Source organism: Dermochelys coriacea, chromosome 4 (assembly GCF_009764565.3).
Source record: "Dermochelys coriacea isolate rDerCor1 chromosome 4, rDerCor1.pri.v4, whole genome shotgun sequence".
NCBI lineage: Eukaryota > Metazoa > Chordata > Testudines > Dermochelyidae > Dermochelys > Dermochelys coriacea.
Window position 1 is genome coordinate 125,172,088 of NC_050071.1, and position 16,518 is coordinate 125,188,605.

General features: G+C 38.7%; 2 protein-coding genes and 1 long non-coding RNA gene across 6 annotated transcripts in view; 1 reads left to right on the forward strand and 2 right to left on the reverse strand.

Moving 5' to 3' along the window:
- Window positions 1–1,600, reverse strand: part of HTT (huntingtin) — a 190,995-nt gene extending 189,395 nt beyond the window's left edge. For all 3 annotated transcript variants that reach the window (XR_006280578.1, XM_038399202.2, XM_038399201.2), the window contains exon 1: window positions 1,463–1,600. Coding sequence is in view for 2 of the 3 variants with exons in the window: in XM_038399202.2 (XP_038255130.1) it covers window positions 1,463–1,563 (101 nt within the window). In the remaining variant the exon portion in view is untranslated. The remainder of the gene's footprint in view (window positions 1–1,462) is intronic.
- Window positions 1,601–1,931: 331 nt separating this feature from the next.
- LOC122459720 lies at window positions 1,932–4,721 on the forward strand. The gene is made up of 2 exons (XR_006280579.1): window positions 1,932–2,360; window positions 3,760–4,721. It is a non-coding gene; the product is annotated as an uncharacterized LOC122459720 (long non-coding RNA).
- Window positions 4,722–6,660: 1,939 nt separating this feature from the next.
- Window positions 6,661–16,518, reverse strand: part of GRK4 (G protein-coupled receptor kinase 4) — an 81,857-nt gene continuing 71,999 nt past the window's right edge. For both annotated transcript variants that reach the window (XM_038399204.2, XM_043512532.1), the window contains 3 exons: window positions 16,352–16,489; window positions 14,882–15,013; window positions 6,661–13,175 (listed from right to left, as the gene is read on the reverse strand). In XM_038399204.2, coding sequence (XP_038255132.1) covers window positions 13,122–13,175; window positions 14,882–15,013; window positions 16,352–16,489 — 324 coding nt within the window. In that variant the 3' untranslated portion in view covers window positions 6,661–13,121. The remainder of the gene's footprint in view (window positions 13,176–14,881; window positions 15,014–16,351; window positions 16,490–16,518) is intronic.

The following is a 16,518-nucleotide window of genomic DNA, read 5'->3' on the forward strand; positions in this document are numbered from 1 at the left end:
TTGTTATCCGTGTAAATAATGGTCAGCTAACGTTCACAGGATACTTTCCTTTTATTATTCATTTATGTGATGCAGTAATAACTTTCTTCCCATTAAGAATTTTGCTATGCAATATTACTGTATATTATAGGTAAATGAATAGAGATCTTTAGGGTTTGTGAGTTCATATTGTAAAAATATTTAAAACTATAGGAAAACTATCAGGAAATGTAGGTATAAAATTTACATGTATTAATGCCCAAGACATTTTTTTTTTTAATTGGGATACCTAGTATAATACACACAGGGTGTCATGGATTTTCTTCTTCTGTGTTTTGTGAGAAACATATACTGAAGATCACTTAAATAATCAATGTAATAAGTAATATTTTAATAAAACTCCACCTGAAGAACTAATTTTGTTTGGGATTTAAATACTCTCTAGCAGTTTCTGACACTGCAACATGAAGTAGAACATAAAACTGATGAAAGAGAAATAACTAATCTCTTTTCACTGTTCAGATTTTTTTAAAAAATTGTTACATATAATTCAAATAATAAATTATTACTTCTACAAGATTAAAAAGTTCCTCTAAAAGAATCAGATTCTGACATACTGGACAAATAAGTGTCAGCACTTTTGGTAAAAGCTGAGTGACAGACTACTGAACTTTTTGCATCCCTCTAGAGAACTGGTTCTAATAAGATATTTATCTAACGCCATATAATGTAATAAGATCCAAAAGGCCAGTGTTCAGAGAGATTTGAGTCCAGCAAAGTGTAGATGTTTGCATAAAGGAGTGCTCATCTGTTAGTTTGTTCTTTGCACTTATTTGTCTAGGTTATCGTAAGTACTATAATAATCTGTCTGCTCTTTAACTATACTAGTGCTTAAAAAAAAAACCCCACACAACTACACAGTTTATTTCTCTTTTTTTTTTTTGAAGAGAAAAAAAGCAGCTTTCAGTATTTTCTAGATAGATACCTACACAGTTACCAGAACAGACACGTTAATAAAGTATCTTCTTCCAGTGAGAAAGGGCCAGCTGAGAGCAGAACACCAGCCTTGCTTTGCTGGTACACACGTGGATTATTATTATTATTATTATTCCTGGAGTTTACCAGGGCGTATGCGACAGGCTCTCTAGCTGTCACGAGGGATCGCCGGTAGTAGCGGCCTGGAGACGAAGTCGCCTCGCTCACTGCGGAGCAGGTTAATGCTTTTCCTTCTGGTGGTAAAGGATTTTGCTGGTGGGCTTTAAGTGAAACCAAGTGCTTCTGGAACCCGCCTTCAGACAACCCTTGGCTCAAGAGGCGGCGGCAGCAGCAGCAGGGGCCCATCCACCCCACCCGTGGCAGGGCGCCCAGGGGCGTCCCCGCTCCCTCTGAGGGCAGCAGCTTGTCAGAAGCTCTAAGTTCCCTTCCTCCCCCGCCTAGTCTTCGCTACCCACCCAGCCTCACCGCCCCGCGACCGGACACTCACGCTCTCTGGAGCGGCTCCTCGGGGATGGCAGCCGGCCCCTGCTGCTGCTGAAAGGAGCGGAGGGACTCGAAGGCCTTCATCAGTTTCTCCATGGTGGCCATGTCCGCTCAGTCCGCGCCCAGCGCCGCAAGGGCCAGTCGACCGCAGCGCCCGGGGACCGGACGCCCCCTCTTCTCCTCACAGCGCCCGAGCCGCTCGCTTGGACCTGGAGCCGCCTCGCCGCTCACAGCGCCCGGGAGCCTGGAGCCTCTCCTGTCTCAGCGCACGGGCTACCCGCTCCCGGAAACTCCCCGTTCGCCGCGCCCGGGCCGCCGTCGGGATCCCAGCGCCGCCACTCGTTACTGCAATGAATGGAGAAAACGTTGCAGGGGGCCGCGATTACTCTGAAGCCGCCTTGCCGCCATCTTGGAAACCTCCCATCATCCCCCACGCTACCCCCTACCGGGCCTAGAGCAAAGTTCCCTACGCAGGTGACTAGGCCCGGCCTACCCGCGGGAGGGAGTGAAAAATAAAAGAGCGACAGCCTCACACACCAATCAGAAAGGAGCTCCGCCCGCTGGCCCAACCCCCACTAGCAGCAGAGTAGGCCTTGGGGCGATGTCACCATTCAAACAAACACAAGCTTGGTTGAGGAAACACACATTCATCCACGCTCCCTTCGCCGCGCTCCGCCTCCTCTCGGGAAGATGCCTGTCAGGTCCTAGTGCCCCTTGGGTCGCTGTCAAGCTCGGGCCCGTCTGCCCGCTGCCGAACGGTGGGGGCTTCGTTCCCTCCGGCGGCTGCACCTCATGGGCGGCAGCGCTCCACGCCCTGCACAAGGGTCGGGCTCACCTAGAGCAGGCCCATCGGGCAGCAGGCCCTAGCTCCGTGGGGACAGGGCACGTAGAGCAACCTCCAGGTCTGCCCACTCCCTGACGCTCTTGTGCTACTGTTGCAACTTGGGCGCCGGCGGCAGCGAGGCTTTGTCTGTCCGCTAACGCTCAGGAACGTGTATTGATGACAACAGCGGAGAAGTTAATTCATATTAAACCCTGTGAATGGCTAGCCAACTACACAAGCCGTTTCTCCTCCCTTGGTGTTCACAGCTCAACTGCTAGAAGAGGGCCTCAACCTCCCTGATTGAACTATCCTGGGTCGCCCTTGCCTGCTTCTTGCTTGCATATTTATACCTGCCTCTGGACATTTCCACTACGTGCATCCGAGGAAGTAGGTATTCACCCACGAAAGCTCATGCTCCAATATGTCTGTTAATCTATAAGGTGCCGGACTCTGTGCTGCTTTTACAGATCCAGACCAACATGGCTACCCCCTCTGATAGTAAACCCTGGTGTGGCATGTGGACACTCCCATTCAGAAGCGAAGCGGACTTCATTCACATTAACTTAAGGGATTCAGATAAAGCAAACTAAGGTCTAGTTTACATCTAAAATTTAGGTTAACTTAATGATGTTGCTCAGGGCTGTGAACAATTTTGTGCTCTGAACGTTTTAGTTAGATCAACCCAACCCCTGGTCTAGACACATTTAGGACAGTGGAAGGATTCTTCCATCAACCAAGCTCTGCCATCTCTTGCAGAAGTGAATTATCTACATCAGTGGTTCTTAAAACAAAAAAAACCCCCAACCTTACATGGATCTAGGAAGCATATACACTACAGCACTGTAGTGGCATACCTGTGCTGCTGTAGTGCTGACATAGCCTAAGGTTGAATTGAATGACAGTATCCCTGTAGGTTTAATGTACTTCAGAAACTTCAGATCATCTTTAAGGTCCTGAGTATCCCTCCATTAACAAGCCCTGATGCAGCTAAACTGGTTCCAGCCTTGCAGGGTATAATAAACTATTTCTAAACTGACTTAGTTAAATTGGGACAACATGCATTCATCCAAGGCCTAAGGTATATACATCTCACAGGGTATATTAACACTGTAAGCACTAGAGTGGCACAACTCCAGCTACTTCACTGTAGCTCTGTAATGTAGACACTTGCTAAAGCATTGGAAGGGGGTTTTCCTCTTACTGCAGTAAACCCACCCCCAGGGAAGGAAGTAGTTAAGTTGATAGAATAATTCTTCCATTGAGCTAGTGGAATCAATAACAGATCTTAGGACAGTTTAACTGGGTCACTGAGCGGTTTGAGCGACATAGCTAGGTTGACCTAAGTTTTAAGAACAGACCAGGAGATGGAGATAAGGGTAGCAGTACAAGTGGAGCTCTGTGCTCTATCTTCCCCTTTTAAAGGAAAATATTCATGAAATAAAATTTTATATCCCTAAAAATCCTTTCACTTTTTTCAGGTTCACTTTTCATCAATCCTTTCATTCACTTCCTGCTTGAAAGCAGGAGCTGGGTACACTCTACTGATTATGTGTAGACCAGACAAGCTGAGCTCAGACATTGTCACAAAGGAGAAAGCAGCTGCTCCTGTAGGACTACACCCACCAAATTCAATCATGTCAGTCCTTTGTCTCCTCCTCTAAGGGTTCAGGTAGCTGGAAGAAAGGACCAGACTGCTTAACACTTACAGGAACTGAGTACGGAGAAAGGAAGGCTTGTGACTTCTCTTTGACCACAGAAACAACAATCCTTTGAGCTCAGAAAGACACTTCTGAAAAGCAGTTTTTGACTTTGGAATGAACAGGCACAGGTATTAAAAAAAACTTAACTGTAAGAATATACTCAGAACTCCACAAGATCAAATGTTATTTTATATACAACTTGTACACTACAAATTATACATGCCAAACACTACCAGTGCTATCAGTACTTAAAATAGTTTTACAGAACAAATACACAAATTTCCAACAAATGCACTTAATATACATTTACTTCCCAAGTAGTATTCCCTCTTGATATTTATTCTGTTGAAATGGAAAAATCAATTAGGTTTCTCCATGTTTCCACTCTAATAGCACATGCACTACAGAAAAAAAAAAAGATATTGACATAGGCTAAAAGGAGACATTTATTACAAGAACTCAAAAGATTGAAAACCAGGGACGCATTGCCACACAGAATATTTTCATCTGAATTAGGTCCCATTTTTCTGTTTTCCAACCTCTTGTTTTGCGACAGATGTAGGTTAGAGTTAAACTAGGTTTATATTAAGACTGGACTTTACGACTGTATTTCACGCCAGCATGACATTTTGCATTCATATAGACCTCCTATTTACTTGTGTATCATTCATCCTTGTACATATTCAGTGTTACTGAATTAAAAACTTCTACCTTCAGCCTTGGGCTTTCCAAAGCTAAAACTTGTTCCAAGTACTCTGATTTACATGAAGGCACCACTCCTCTTCTTCCTATAATTTTCTGTGTCAAGGGTACCTTTGTTCTTCTGTGCAAAATTAATTAATACTAACTTTATAACCTACTGTTGTGAACTAGGTTTTTTTAAGTCAATACTTCTATCAATATCAATTAATTTTTTTTGGGGGGGGGGGAATCAATGTAGTGTTGCACTAAATTTTCCATACCGTTACAACTACTGGCTTTAATATAACTGGTTGCTTGAACCCATTTAACTGAAATCTTTTGATTGTGCAAATTAAAGTAGATAGAAAAAGTAAGGAAAAATTAATCAATATAATAAAAATCTGAAATACTATATGCAGCTTTTGGAGAACTAGCTGCTGAAGTTTGCCTAGATTAGGAAAGCTAAATGGCTAATATAAGCTCCACCTCCTAAGAAAAGAGACTTTGAAATAGATTTTCACAGTACACAAGTTAAGCCTTTTCATCTTCTCTGAGAAAGAAAGATTGAAGATTCTCCAGGGAGACTTTCTAGAACTATATCTGAAGTTAGGGATAAAATTTTCTTTAGTTCTGTCCATTCATTATTTAACTTCTCTTCATTACAAAGCAAGGTTTTCAGAGGTGCAGATAATTTTAGAAAGGAATTTGTGTTCATTTACTGCAGTTGCACACTGAACTGTGGTACCTGGTACATTGTTTCAATGGTTAATTACACGCTCCATTAAAAATATATGCTTTATTTCAGCATGAATTTGTCTAGCTTCAACTTCCACTCATTGGATCATTTATTCCTTTCTCAGCTAGATTGAAGAGACATTTATTAAATATTTCTTCCCTGTAGATAGATATGTATAGACCAGAGGTTCTCAAACTGTGGTCTGCAAGCTCAACTTAGGTGATCTGCAGATAGTTCCCTCTAAGGTGCACACCTGAATGGCCACACAGGAGAAAATGAAGGGCCACCCACCTAATTAGTGGAGCTGCATAGGCCTGGCTCCACTAATTAGGTGCCTGGACCCTGGAGAAGACGCACATGTAAGGTGAGGTGATGGCCTTGGGGGGAATAGGGGGCTGAAGGGTGAGAAGAGGGGTTGGGGGGGAATTTGGAACATGCAGGGCTACAGCTGCCAGAGAAAGAGGCGACTTTCCTACGTCTAGGGCTGCAGCTGCCGGGGAGAGACCCCCCCCTCCTTCCCAAGCTCAGCTCTGTGGCTGCTGCGGAGGGGGAGAGTAGTTGCACTACAATCACACCTTAATTTGCAGTTTAGGCATACTCAGAGTGACAAAATCTTTGTCACTTAAGACCAACATTGCATAATTTTTAACAAAAAAAGTTATTTACACTTTTGATCCATTAACAAAATTATTAACATTTTTATACATTGGCCAAAATATTCAAAGTTAGGCTTCTATAGCCATATTTTCAAGAGCACATAAGTAATTTAGGAGCATGCATCCCACTGACTTCAAACTATAAACCCTGCTGGAGGAGCAAAGCCTGTTTGAAGAATTTTAACTTTTTTGACTTGTGGAAGTTTAATATATTGGAAGGTGATATTAGTTGTAACTATAGCAAGTATGAACAGGTAGTGTTATCACAGCAAGGCTGTTCATGAAGACCAGGACTCTTTTTTTTTTTTTTAAAGTATAAATGAGCATTTTAAGTGTGAAATTTCCTCAGTAAAAAAAAAAAAAAAGTATCTAAAATCTGAAATTCTACTAACAATTGGAAACCAAACAAGTACACAACATTCACTTCACTTTCTTCCCAATTTAATATCTTAAATTGCTAAAGAACTACCAATATGTAAATAAAAAATCTAATTATATTAAAATGGAATTAAATAAAAATTGATTTAAAAATTATTATTTTATCCACCTTGGTTCCCATGAAAGACTCATTACATAGACCAAAAGATGAGACTACAGGACATATGATCTGTTTATGTGACAGTGTTTTGCTTTTATTTCAGTCATAAAAAATGCTTGATAGAACATAAAGCTGCTGATACAAGAACACTTTAGTGGTTGGAAGACACTTTTATAACTTATGTTGCTCACATTTAGCAATGAAAATGGTTATACTTTGAACAATAATTCTGATATATTAGCATCATTATGCAAAGAAGAAAGGAGAGCTACCTACACGTGCTCAAAACTTAGTAAGTTACTCCATGTGGACAATACAATAAATATGGACATTGTGCAGACATTCATAAGAGATAACATTATCATCAGAAAGCATCCAGATCATTCAAGTCAGACAGAACCAGAATTCAATTTAATGCTGTTTTTATTAACGTACTAGAAGGAGCTGTTGTGCTGATTGGTCAACTGTGTAACAAAAGAAAGTTACTCTAGTTTTTCTGGAAACTGAAACAAATACAGCTCTTCATACAGTTGCTCACTTAATATTAAGTTCATGTTACAGAACTAAAACAAAGATCTAATGTCTCTGATGACATTTTTCTAGAATCTTGTGAACAGTACTTTTTGATTTCATTAGTGACACAATGAGAAATTTCTCTACACTGTGCAAAGTTGGATTCAGCATTTATAATGCAGACACAACAAATACCACATTGGAACCAACTGGCACAGCTTAATTAGTTGCACCCTTTAAGAATCATCTTCAGTAAGTATAATCTTCTGGAAAGTCTATAACTGGTTTCTCAAATTAGCCAACTAAAGCAATTTTCTTTCCTATATGGGAATAGGGCTGCATAACTAAAGCTTAAAACTAACTTGAGGAAAATACGCAGCATTCACCAATAGCTACTACATTATGTTGCCTGAGATACCACAATTTTTTCATATACTGTGGTGCAGTAATTTTAAGTGCTGACTTTTTAAATAGAGACTTTTGTATAGATATTGTGAACACAGACATATAGTGCTATATCAACAACCAACAACAAAGAAGCAGAAGAACTCTTTACAGAAACAAAAACAGCCTGAGACATGAAGACTCCATTTTGTTGGTCACAGGATAGGATAATGAAAACTTCTTAGTTACTAGCACATTATTTCACTGCTTTGAAAATACAAGTTAAACATGTATATTTACATATGGACATTAAGGACATACAGGAAAAAATACTAGAGAACACAAAACAAAGACAAAAGGAGACTGATTATGTTCTCACACTGGTGTGACTCCGCTGAAATCAATTACACAATATAAGAGCACAATCAGGCCTAATATTTTAGATCCTTAGTTTGCCATTATTATAGCCTTGTGGGTAACACAGGGGTTTTGAATCTGATATCGTTTACTAGTTTTACATGGAAGTAACTCCATTAACTACAATGGAGTTATTCCTAATCTACAACAGTGCAAGATTGGAATTTGCTTTGGCTTTTGTACAACTTCACAGTAAAAGCTAAAGGGACATGTTCATATAAACAAACAGAACTCTTCAGTCCTTCCTTCCTTTATTTGTCATGAAGTTCTACATACTGCATGAGCTGTGAATCAAGGCAAAGTTCACAGAAAAAAATTGTAATTTATCCCACCATGAGTATTCTGCTTTCAGTGCTTTTCAAAATTTACCTCCAAGAAGTGTTAAAACAAGAAATTCAATGAGAACATTTAATCAATATTACCACCTAATGATAACAGAGGAAGATGATATCCATGTACCATATGTAAACAGGTTACATTTATACTTATGGTTTGTGGCTTTCTAATTCATGATTGGAATTACATTAGGCAATATCTGATAACTAGTATTTCTTCATATTTTATGTCTTCTTAGTTACTTTTACTATTTTAGATGTTTGCAATGGTGACAGTTTTAGTTTACTAACTCCTTATATAAAGCGCTGAGGCTAGTGCTCTGCCATAATAAATGATACAAAAGTCAGTCTGCTCACTGAATAAGAGGCAAAAAGACAAATTCATGTCTTTTGTCACAAAATGTCAATTTAAACACACTGAAACGTGATTTAGGTCCTAATCTTGGCAACACTTATGCCTATGTTTAACTTTACGGCTTTGAGCAGTCCCAGTGGGGAAATTCAGAGTAATGAAGCTTAGCATATGCATAAGTGTTTATAGAAACATGACAGAAGAGTAAAACCCATTTAGAACCATTTCCCCTTGCTTGCCCACTAGAGCCCCAACCTTGCTCCGACTGAAGTCAACAATAAAACGTCTACTGATTTAAATGGCACAAGATCAGGCCCTCAGTGCACAGAAGTAGCATGGAAAGATGGCAAGAGACTCTAAATCCTGCCTTTATGGCACAATTTGCTTGTCTCTGCAAAGGCAGCAGGGACAGCAGCACTGTACAGATTCCTCGATAGTACTGGATTTCCATCCGTTTCTACCTCCCTTTGCAGATGAAGTTTTAAATTTGATAACTCCAAGTTCTTAGTAAAATTGATTCAACTGTTCATTGTTACATCCATCTATCCACAAGCCTCAGAAATCATGGATATAATGTTAAAAACCTATAACTCCCTCATGGCAAAAAAATACAGCCTTCACTCTAGTCGAAATTCATTAGTACGATTGTGCCATTGTACGTCACTCTGGCAACGCAAAGCAGCTGCAAACCCAATTTAAGTGGTCAGTTACACCAGATTTTCAGCTGCTTTGTATTGCTTGAACGGCATATAGTAGCCAGAATGCACTAGTGAATTTGGCCCTATAAATATATATTTTAAAATAGACCTTGCAAACAATCAGAGTGCAATAACACACAAGTTAAACAAATTTAACGAATGCTCAAATAAATTTAATTTACTGCTTAGGTAAATGAAAGGTGCTCAATTGGTAAGCTATGAAAATTTGACAAATTTATCTGACAAGACACAGCAGCCTTTGGGATAAGGAAAAAAAGATGCTACTTCTCACTTCAGACAAAATGAGATATAGCATCTTCCATCCACAGATCTCACAAGCATTACAATGTTAGACCTCAACACTCCTTTACAGTAAATAGCATGCACATTTTAGAGATGTTTATATAGATTAGTCATTTGCTAAAGGTTAGATTCTGACATAGTTAGGAATAAAACCCAGGAATCTTGACAGCTAGACCCTTGCTCAAAACATTAGACTTTAGATAAAACTCCCATTTATAAAAACAACATGCTGTTGCTTGAAAAAAAAATGCCCCTTTACCAATGGCCTAAAATTTCCACAGGTGGCAAAGTTTTAAACAATTATGATTAAAAATTAAATTTTCCTTGTTTGCCCAAATGTGAACAATATTTCCTTTCTTGAGCAAATTTACAGTAGGTATGTGTTGGTCCATATGAAGAATTAAGAAGGAACACATCAATGGGTGGGAGTGCAGTAGGAAGTAGCAGTAACGTTCATTTGATTGAGATGTTAAATACTAGAACAGCCAATTCTTTTGAAAGGTTGCTTGTAAACATAGCCTCTCTCTCTGAGGGAGGCCCAAGAGCAGGCAGGGCATCCTCCCAGTCAACTGGTGTCATTAACTGTCAGTCTGAGTGAGGAACTGCAATTTTTTTTCTTAATTGGTGGAACTGAGAGAACAGAAGCATCATTTAGGTTACAACTTCCCTAATTTTGAAACTTTGCTCATACAGATACTTTTTTAGTTACACCACAAGGTCCAAATTCTACAGGAGTGCCTCAGCACAGGTCCCACTGAAGTCAATGGAAGCCTTGCATGCATCTTGCCTTGTTTTCCCAACTTAGGTGAGTAATGACTAAGAACTCAGATTATTGAGAAGGGGTGATGTCACTTGCTATTTACTATGGATTGTTATAAGAAGTCACTGTTGTACTTTCTGCAAATCTTTCAATTCTCCAACATTTTTAACACTCTTAGTTTCTTAGCTGCTGTCCCGTGTTATGGAAATATAACTTTGTTTAGATCAGATAGAGTAAGGGTTATAGTAGTTGATTTCCTAATTAAGGTACTGTCTATATTAAAAAGATAATATCTTATTTGATTTTGAGAGCTTGACATGCATGGCAAATAAAAATATACTATTTTCTTTAATCTTTTTAAAGCTGATACCTGTGATTTCATCATTTAAAACCTCTCAGGCTAGGGCCATGGTATTCTTGCCCAAATTGCTCTAAACTGCTATTAAGTCCATACGTCACTCCATATGTCCACCGTTGTTAATGTTACCTTTGTATCACTACACTAAAAACCAGAAGTTTTAACGTAACATTTATATTAATCAAATCAGAGAAGCAAAACCACTGTTCTCTATCTGGTAAATGTCCCAAATTCTCCAATGGTTATGCCCTTACTCCTATACCCCTAGCCTCTCTGTCTCCCTCTGCTCCTGTGTGCACCATCCCAGCTCATGCTCATTCTCCATCTGAGTCTATCCACACTCCAGTCCCCTGGCTCCTGTCCCCTTCGTCCTCTGCTTCCCGCAACCCCCTCACATTCCTTCTTGCCCCCATTTCCCACTTCTGTGCATTCCAATTTGGCCATTTTCTACTTCTCCATACTTCCTGGGTGCCAGCAATGGGAGTACTGAGATCACAGGAGCGTCTCTCTGGTTTCAGTTCACGTGCCCATGGGTTACAATTACCCCCAGCAGCCAGGAGCAGCATTTGCAGGAAAAGTCCTGTTCCGAGCCTTGGGTTGAAGCATGCTCAGTTGCTCTGTGAAAATGGCATATATGCAGTCCAGTTGTCACACACGAGCTTGAAGGGAATGGAGCATGCTCAGCGCAGCTGGAATCTTCAGAAAATTTAGCTGTCAAGGAAGTCTCTGAGCATGCACAAACTTCAATTTTTCAAAGGCTTATAACTTGGTCAAATGTGGGTAAGTTTTTCTGGGGATGGCAAAGGCACATCCCTGCTCTGGGGTAAACTGCGCTGCCCAGATTTCAAGTTCTTGATCCAACATGTGGAAGCACTACAGCCTCTCAATGAAACAGTTGTAAGAATATTTATAACAGGGGCAAAATGTGTTGTTTGGATCTTAATGTGATCTTAGAAACATCTTAGAACAATTTTAGTAGGTAGACAGAAAGAGTCAGGCAGACAGCTGGGTTGGATAGGTTCAGCCAAGAATGTTAAAATTTGGCAAAGTTATAAGCAACAAAAAAAACTGTCTTATAATGGGAAGTCTTGAACTATCATATCTACAGGCAGCAGTACCAGTTCCACCTTTACGAAAGAATATCAGTGGGGCTTGTTTCTTATGGAATTATTTTTTTTTTGATGTGTTTAAGAGTTCATACAGAAAGATACTTAATTATTAATTTTATTTTTCTCAGTAGTCATGATCATAGTCAACACTCATCAAAACTTAAGTATATACAATAGCAATAAGCAAGGAGGTATTATGTGGTAGATCAGATCATACCATTTCGTGATTCTGACTTACCAATGCACACTATAAATGAAAGCCTATAGCATGGAGTTGGCTAACAATCTCAGGGAAAAAAGTTCTGTCCACAGTGGTTAGGGAAATCCTGTTAGCAATAACCATGAAATATTCAAAACATAGTCAATGGTTCTGATTCCAGTGTAGACAAAGGCCTTACTCAGATAAGCTATATCTAAAGTTGGGAAGGGGAAAGCTATAGACCAAAACCATAAATTACTACTTCTAAAAAAATCTGGAATTCCTGTTATGTTCACTCCTAACAAAGATATGAATAGAAAGGCAATTATTCTAAAAAGATACAGAGAAATGATTTATCTTTCTGATAAATCGGAGAATATATACACACACACACACACAGAGTCAGAAATCTATTACTGTCTCTGATATCCAAGTTTGGAGAAATTACGTTTGTTGCAAAAACAAGGCAATACATATTATACACAATATACAAAACAAGAACTACTTGAGACAAACAAACAGTCTTTAAATCCAAACTTGTAAAAAGTATTTTACAGAAACCGGTCACAGTGCACTGAACTCATTCCTTCTTTTCTTACAGTTTCATTTTAAATGACTTGGGAACTACATTAGGGTGCAATCTGACAGTAAACAGAAATGAAGTGTTATTAACACCAGAAATATTAATACTAATCAGTATAACAAGTCTACTGTTGAGAACAAATCTAAATAATATTCTGAGGAATAAGAAACAGTGCCGTTCAGTAGAGTTGCCAGGAACAACAACAAAATCATCCCCAAAGCCAAGTAACATCCATATCACAGATAGCATAAGTTTCTGTACTTTAAAACCCTTAAGTAATTCCAGATTTATTCCAGTTAAAATATATAATATATCACACACTTACACTTAAGTGGCACTCATGGCTTTTGTACAATAAAGATTTAGTGAAAATATACATCTTAACACTTTAAACTAAAGTACAAATATACAATATCTGAAAGCCCATACATAATTTTTTAAATTTCTAATACACTTTACATAGATAAAAATATTCAGAGTTCATTCATCCTTTTATTTTTGGGCTATAATTATCTGATTTAGAGTCTAGAGGACTCCTCTTCATCATCAATGTAACCAGATTTAAAACAGACCTGAGAAAGAGACAAGACAAAATGGCTGCATTTAGTTAAATAAGTAGCACAGCTGGTGTTTTGTGGTTTGGTTGGTTGGTTGGTTTTTTTAAATAGAGTCCATATAATTTTTCTGCTAAATAAGTAGTTTTGTGGATATCAAAAGGAAGCAGCAGGCACCTCAAACCAAAGCTCAGACCGTTTTCACTTCGTCTAATTTTATTTTAATTCTTTCCTTGTGAAGTCAGTAATAGGAGACAAGATTTATAAACAGTATTTAATAGCCAATTGAAGGACCTCAACCCATAAAACATTTGCAAACATTCTTCATCAATACAAAGCCCAGTTTTGAGGAAAGCTTAGGCAAAAGAAAAGTTATAATCAGCAATACAAATGCAAAGTAAAACTGTGGTCAAAAGACCAACATTTTGACTGCAGCCATGCTAGCGTAGGAACTATTGGTACATTTGCAAATTAGTTTTCATTCACCAGATGGGATAGCACAGTGCCTGCAAAAGCTGAAAACAGTATTTTATTATGTAGTCTCCTGTACATTAGCCAGAGACAACTGTACTGGATGAATCAGTAACAAAATGTCATATTACTGTGTAAATTAGCCTGCATATTTTGGTTTTATGTTTTAAGGCCTTAGTGGATTTTCTGATACTCTGACAGTGTAGGTATTAAAATATTTCTTTTTATATTTTTCATATGAATAGTTGAATGTTCACATTCAATGGAAACAGTTTCAAATCAAAATAATGCAGATGTATAGTCTTCCCTCAGTATAGATATCTAGCTCTCAATAACTTAAATGGGAATCATGCATAGGCATCCAAAGAAAACTAGATTCCTGAATAACGTATAATCTGGTAACACATCATGCCTATGTTAAAAACAAACTGGAAATTTTCTTATAGGTACAGATCAAATATATTTTCTAAAAATGGTACTCTGTTGTTTTTCCTTGCTTAAAGTGTCTTTTTTATTGTAACCAAAAGGTCAGTTGACACCAACCTTCAAATACGCAACTGATGTCAACAATTTTTAATATGCTATTATATTGCACAGCTATATTGTAGATGCTTCATGATTTGTTCCTAGCAATTTAAAATAACTAAATCTCTATTAAAAGCCAACATTATTTCTATGGTTCTTTACTGGGATGAACTCAGCCTTCTCAAAACAATTTCACTCCAAATTTGTATGTGCTGGTCTGCATGTGAAACACATTAAACAGCCTATATCGTTCAAATCTATATGCAACAGACTATATTAAGACAAACTATGTTTCTCATGTCTTTTATGGTAAATATTTTGGGGTGCAATTCCTAAAGATTGCTCAATTTTAAGATATTTTAATATATTTATTAAACATTAGGTCTTAGAAGTGGAGTCAACTTGTTGTTTGGGAGATGGTGTAGCTATACATGGGTTTCCCAGTGAACAACAACTTATCTCAAAATCTACACACCCCTAAAATATCCTGATGTTTGTCTCCTAACATTTTTTTCTTCGGAGTCACTGTCCATTCAGTGATCATATCAGACATCGACATTGAGTCCAATCTACAGTTTCGATGATTTTTATCAATTATAAGCCTTTTTTATGCATAGTGAGAGACGATCATTTGATAAACATTTTAAATTAATTTAAAAAACAAAGGCAAAAAAGTAATATATTTGTATTGTATAAGAAAAACAAAAAGCCATAGGCAGTACTCTTACCCCTCTCCTGAAGAGTCTGTGAAAGAAGCCTCTCTTTGGTCTAGGAGTATCTTTGCTTGTATCTAGGTCTGTTGAGAAGGTGACATCAGTTTCATATATATTGAGCTCTTGAAAGCATTCTGTTTCAATCATCTACATGGAAAGAGAAGAGAAACAAATGAAAAACTCAATCATATAAAGACCTCCAGACATTATTCTAGTTCATGCAAGTTAAGTGTGGCCGGTGGGCTAATGGCAAGTTGCCAGCATAACAACTGGATTCTTTGCTGAACCAGGGCCACATAGAGGAAGACGCAAAGTAGCTTTAACCACCTTTGTTCAACCTAAAAGGTATTTTATTTTACAATTAGCTACCCTTAGTCCCCAAAAGCCAGCCTGGCTGCCAGGGATCAGCCAGAGACAGCTGCTTTCCTTGCCGCACCATCTCTATTGCACAGGCAGGTCCATTGGATTTATGGCTCCTTTGTGACAGCGATCAGGCAAAAAGCAGACACAGCATAGCCATAAATCTGGGCCCTTATGTGAAGAAACTAAGACCAACTTTCTATAATTCTTGCTTGATCCATGACATAAAAGCACTCATAAGCATACCCCACATCCCCCCACCCCAATACACACACACACACACACACACACACACACACACACACACACACTCTCTCTTACACTTGGCTGTGAATTTCCATTGCCCAAACTGCAACGTGCACAACTTCTTGAACTGGAAATGGATTTAATCCATGCCAGATACATAAACATGGATATCTCTTTCTCCCTGTTTCAGGGCAGCCTAACCTGGAGCAGGGAAGCTAGATATGAAATCTCATTAATTATAATCAATCCAGTGTGCCCGCCACATTGGTAGGGCAAATTAACTCTAAACATGGTCCTAAATGAATTCATTCATTAGTCGGTTTGGAATACTTATTTAGGAAGCAATATCAAGTAATGTTGGACTAAAGTAATAACTGCTTGTTCTGAAAACCTAGAGCAAGGAGAGTCCACAGAGTTCTACACTGTGGCTCCTGACTGTTCTCAACATGAATACACAGGTAAGATCTATTTGAGATGCCTGTAAAAACAGCTAACGTAGAGTACATTTATTTTTTTTGTACTTTGAATGGCACTGCTTCAGGTCCCACTGCTTTGAATAATAATATTAGAAATCTTTCAGAGATAGGGTAAAAACAAGAAGTGTGCTCATTGTAGTGGATGCTATTGTTTTCTAGGCAGCATTCACTAAAGCATAGGGTGGTGCAGCTTCCAGCTGTTCAAATTTTATGCAAGTTACATGTTGCTCTTGGGCTCCTGTCAAATCGTCAGTGGGGCTATTAGGAACATTCTGGAGCAAATGCTTGAAGTAAAAAGGAAGTTTCATTATAAAGTCTGGTTAAGGAAGTTAAACAGTTTGTATTTTTTAAATGTTCATTATTGTTACACTAACACAAACAGGACTTGTTCAAAGTACAGTACCTCATTTTGCCAAGGGATTGAGACACAACCTGTAACAAATTTGGAATAGAAATCATCATCTGTACTATCCAGGTTCACTCCTTTTACTGTGGAGAATTGCTCTATATCCAAGACATCCTTACAATACACTGCACGTGGCTGCAATATGAAACAATGATTGCTTCTTT